Consider the following 6,000-nt stretch of genomic DNA (forward strand, 5'->3'; position numbering starts at 1 on the left):
CCTATTGAAAATATATTATGAAAATATGATATAAAATTACACCTATGTGGTTGACGAATGTAAGTAAGCCTATTGAAAATATCAACCCTATAATAGATTCAGTGGCTCTCTTGACTTTTTGTCTATCCTATCTCAACGTGTAGAGTGTAGAGATTACTATTTAAAGTTGTTTAGCTTGATGCTAAAAATTTTGCATCAATCCTGTAATTAGTCTTGTACTATTCTTTATTTCTATTGGAAAGGGGAAGGAAGGAGGTTTTGTATGCACGATAAATCTTTTTACAAGGTTAAAATATACAAGCTAGAGCAATTTATGCAACTGGTATCTTTTTTTTATTTTTCCACTTGTCTTATAAAATACAAAATTTGATTTTACATTAAAAAAAATTTAGTTTAAGACTATTAATTCTTAAATACATCAACGTAGAGTTGATATGTAAACTGCAGAACGTAGAGTTGATATGTAATAGACTGGTTTATTTTAAAAAAATGAAAATATATATAGAGTTTTTATATAAACATATAAAAACTGTGAAAAAATATTTGGAAAAGTTAAAAAAAAATTGATTTTTATGAAGAAAAAATACGTTTATTTTTCTATTTATAATTGAGGAAAAGTAAACTAGTTCAACTTTATTAACAATTGATTAAAATATTATAAAAATTTTATAAAAAATCAAATTGATAATAAAATGAAAGCTAATCTTATTAGAAGTTTACAAAAAAACTATATTTATTAAATATACAAAAAAAACTATTTGCTAATTAAATAAATTTGAGTTTTTTCATAGCCAGAAGCAGGTATCGCGGAAAAAAACTTTCACCAATTTTTTATTTTTCGAGTAAACACGATCCACAAATCTAAGACTTGCAACTACATGCTTCACTTTGGCACCACGTGTTGTTTTGAGCTAGCAATGCTTTTTTCCCAAACTCTGCGATACTTTTTGCACTTCTTAATGTCATTGTCTTGTATCGAGTTTTTTGAATGATTCACTTGCTGAGTTTCATCTAAAGCTTTACTGAAGTCAATCTTGCATTTTTTAATTGCTTTGATTTTTTGGCCTCATTTTCTTGCTTTAGTTTCTCGAGCACCTCAGATGTAGGGGAAAGTGTGTATGAATGAGAGTTAGGAGAGAGAGTGTATGAAAAAGAGTTAGGGGAGAGAGAGTGTGTATGAAAGAGAGTTAGGGTTGATAGATTATTATTCTGAAAAGGCTTGAAAGGTAATTCTAACAAGCCTTTTCAGAATAATAATCTTTTAACCAGACTTTTTAAAATAGGATTGTAGGGGAGATCGGGGTTATTTAAAACAATTAACATTTACGCCGAGTATCGAGCAGTTTAAAATTACAAACAAATACATGCTATTTTTTTGTCGGATAAATATGTCGGACATATTTTATTGTTGGATAAAGTGAATTGCAAAAATTAAGTTCAAGAATTGTTAGTTATTGTAAGAATTTAGAGAATTGAAACATATGAATGTTTTTGTGATTTTTGTATTATTATTTGTTATCTTATATTATAAAAGATAATAAAATAGTTTGATGACATCTAAGTAGTATTTTTTATGGACTTTCTTTAAATGTGCTTTTTATAGAGTTTTGTGCATGGGATATCTTAACTAAATTGTTTAAAATTGCACTGGTTAAATGGGAGTTTTTTGGAATGTTGGAATAGGGGTTTGTTGGAACGTTTCTGTTTTAAGGGATCAATTATATTCCTTTTATTATCGCTCATAGATTATTTTTTTCATTTATAATTATCCATTCTGGGATACTAAATTAGAGTTTATATCAAGGATTTTATCATTTAGCTGTGTTTTCATTTATCTAACTCTTGCTATCGCATATCGTTGACAGTGACTTGTTCTTTATTATTTTGAAAACAAGCCGTTGTTTTTTTGTTTTTTTGATGAAATTTGAAATCTGTTGATGAATTTGATCTAATTTGTGACGCAACTTAAAAAAATTATTTATGATTTTAAAAAGCATAATTCTAGGAGGAGGTTTTTATAGGAGTTTGAAGATCTTGAACAACAAAATTATTGGGCACTTGTCTAAAATACCCAATATCTCCCCAGGCCCCTGGTGAAAAAAATGTTTTTTACAACAAGTTTTTTCATGATAAAATAATTCAGGGGGATGTGTTAGTCTTAGAGCATGTTCTTGTTAATGTGGGGAGAGAGGTGACACCCTTAATCAATGATTTAATTAGGAGATGTCGGACTAGTTAAATTATTGTTTAGGGTATGTTACCTAATTAACATTTTTGTCTTTTTTAGTTGGAAAAACCGTAAAAGCCTCAACTTTACACCAACTCGCGCAGGCTTTAAACGCTCGATATAAAAGGACCTCAGTTTCTAAATCTTTTAATCTATCATTATTTTAATAGCACTTAAATTTTATTTTGATATATTTGAATGTTCAAGCGCAGATGCGTTTTGAATTTTTTTTTCGGTAGCGACCTCAGTCCGCTACCATATTTGCTTTTAGAAAGTGTTTTCGCAACTCCACTATCGAATTAAGAATCTATGTGTCGCCAAAATCCGGGTGTATGAATCAAGTTGAGCTACCACCCAGTTCTGTTTTGACTAAAATTTAAAAAAGAGTTGCAATAAACATCTGAATACTTTTCTTATTATCTCTCATACTCATATGGAACACACACACACACACTACTATATATATATATATATATATATATATATATATATATATATATATATATATATATATATATATATATATATATATATATATATATATATATATATATATATATATATATATATATATATATATATATATATAATACTAAAAATTGAAAAAAAACGAAAAAAAAAAAATACTTTTAGGGGTAGCTCAAGACCTTTAAACATCAGACGGTCCCCTTTAATTATCAAAAACAAAAGTTCTTCAAAAGTATATCATGTTGTGTCACAAAAGAAGCGAAATTGTATAAAAATTTTTAAAAAAATTATCATTTTATAAAAAATATTGAGCAAAAAAAATTATAACTAAAAATTATTGTAAAAATGCATATTTTTAGATTTTAGTTTAAAAATGTTATTTTCTAGGCAGTGAAATCTAAAATAATAATTTTTGTATAAAATGATAATTATTTATATATATATATATATATATATATATATATATATATATATATATATATATATATATATATATATATATATATATATATATATATATATATATATTTAATTTATAAAAATTTTTTATTGAAATGAAAAACTTTGATATTTTTATAAACATTTTCAAGTAAAAATGCTTAATTATAACAAGATTTCTTTCGTTATATGACTTCTTTTTTTTAGTTCCTGCCGAAAAAAAAATTATAGAAAAAGAGCGTGCTTCTGGCATGTATCGTTTATCAGCATACTACACTGCCAAAAATATAGTTGATATACCAGTTTTTCTTTTGCCACAGCTTATTATTTATATAACAACATACTGGCTCGTGGGACTAAATTGTGATCCAATATTCTTGTTAGGACTGCTCAATGTTTTTTTAACAACTGCACTCTCGCAGGTAAAAGGTTATTATTTTATTGTTTTATTTATTCCTTTTTTTAATGAAAAAATAGAAAATAAAACTCGTGTCAGATTTTGCTACATTTTTGTTGACTCAATGTATTTTATGTGTTTTATTTTATTTTTAGTCAGTCGGTTTAGTCATCGGAGCTGGTATAAAAAATGTTAAAAAAGGTCTGGCTGTTGCCGTTGTATTTAATATGGTTAGCATGATACTAGGAGGCTTTTATAACAAAAGATATTCTGTCTATCTGAACTGGTGTAGATATGTATCGGTTTACAGCTATCTTTACAACATATTTTTACACATGGAATTTCAACACGCCCGTGAATTATTTAAGTATACATTTTATTTAACTTTACTTCATCCTACCACATAAAATAACTAATGTTTAGTTAGCTATTATTTACCATTAAAATTGTAGATTTAAATCTTTTGATTATTTATTGTTTTTGATAAAAATAAGGGTTCTTCATCTGGTATATATAAATAATGCAGAAAAAACTTAAGTTCCTAAACCAGTAATAAAGTGGGGTAAAGTTTAGTAGATATATATAAAAAAATGTTACGCGTATTTTTAACAAATTTAAAAAGCTAAGATAGATCAATGTTTTTCAAGAAATCTAAAAATTCATTACAACTAATGCGGATAAAAGTGGTAGGTATATTAAGTTGTCAATCAAACCAAAACAAAATAACTTGATTTAACTTTTAAGTAATCAAATTTCACCTGATAAAGTTTAAATTTTGTTGACGAATCTTGAGTTTTTTGTTTAAAAAAATATTTATATATATATACATATACATATATATATATATATATATATATATATATATATATATATATATATATATATATATATGTAATATATATATATATATATATATATATATATATATATATATATATATATGTAATATATATAAATATATATATATATATATATACATATATATATATACGTAGATGTATATGTAAATATATATATATATACACATATATATATATGTATATATATAAATATATATACACATATATATATATTTATATATATATACATGTTTATTTATATATATATACATGTATATATATATATATACATGTATATATATATATATATGTATATATATATATATTTATTTGTATATATATACATGTATATATATATATATATGTATATATATTAGGGATATGACTTTTTAATTTTTTTTCAAATAAAATGTTTCCTGTATCATAAATCGATGAACTTTTACCTAAAATCATGAAAAAAGGCCCAAATAGCTTTCTGCAACAAAAAAAGGTCACCCCAAAATAAAAATTTGATTTACCATTTTTATACATTCATTTTTGACCGATGTTTTAATCTTAGGCTTAATTCTCAGCTTAATTCTATTTATTTCATTATTTTGTTATGAATTTATAAATATAACGCCACACGTTACCATGGCAACGAAACGGCCGTGTGCCGGCAAATACTTGGAATTGTTATGTGATGACGTCATTGTGTTACCACGGTGATATAGACGACTGTAACAGACTGTAGAAGATTATAGAACTTAGTAGAACATTCTGGAAGCTCTAAATAATTATATAAGCGAGCTGCTGTCAGAGCTCAGTGTTGATAATGTGAATAGTTCTATGAAGTACTCTGCGTGTAACTGAGCTAATAAGGAACTACTGTAGCGAACTAAAGACGCTGTAAGTGTACGAAGTATAAGTAGTTGTAGCATTATCGTTAGGATACGGACTGGATTATCGAACTGTTATCAACATTGACTGGATTATCGAACTATAATTGGATTACTATACAGTTAAAGTATTTTATTAATTAAACGACTTTATTAAACGGATATTTACGCTCAGCTATCCGTAAAGTCGTAACAATATTATATGATGTCTCACAAGAAAAGTCATACCACAGTAACAAAGAACAAGAAGACTTGGACTAAAAATTTGGTGAGATTTCAAGAGTCACACAGAAGAAGAGGAAGCGTGGCTGTAGAAGAACATTCACTCGATGAAAAATCCAGAATACCACTTCAATTGCAGATCGTAGGAAGATACCAGTTTCTCGGAGCATATGTTAAAGGAAGAAAAGAACGAATAGACCAAATTTCTAAGGAAATTACAAAATTGTGGGACAATAAACTGAATTTTCCACGTGTGTCTGATCAAGTGATAAGAGCAAAGCTTATGAAGGTGCTGAAGGTCTATGATGAATGTGTCAAGCGTGGAAAATATGATGTTCTCAATGCATTATTTGACATCACGAAAGTGAATGGCCAGTGGTTATCCTCGGAAGATAAACGTCTATACCACCTACAAATAGAAAGTAAAGGACAGGTGGGGTACTCAACAGGACAAGTGGCAAGTAAAGAAACCATTCACCCTTCCAAGAGAAGGAAAGTCCAGTCTGGAACAGCAATACCTTCCACATCACA

At 26.8% G+C, this 6,000-nt stretch overlaps 1 protein-coding gene across 1 annotated transcript in view; it reads left to right on the forward strand.

Annotated features, from left to right (window-relative positions):
• LOC101239081 (uncharacterized) overlaps window positions 1-6,000 on the forward strand; it is a 52,226-nt gene that overhangs the window by 40,302 nt on the left and 5,924 nt on the right. Inside the window, exons 13-14 of the mRNA XM_065794491.1 lie at window positions 3,341-3,555; window positions 3,686-3,897. Of these exons, the coding sequence (XP_065650563.1) occupies window positions 3,341-3,555; window positions 3,686-3,897 (427 nt within the window). The remainder of the gene's footprint in view (window positions 1-3,340; window positions 3,556-3,685; window positions 3,898-6,000) is intronic.

This window comes from Hydra vulgaris, chromosome 03 (assembly GCF_038396675.1).
Source record: "Hydra vulgaris chromosome 03, alternate assembly HydraT2T_AEP".
Classification (NCBI taxonomy): Eukaryota; Metazoa; Cnidaria; class Hydrozoa; order Anthoathecata; family Hydridae; genus Hydra; species Hydra vulgaris.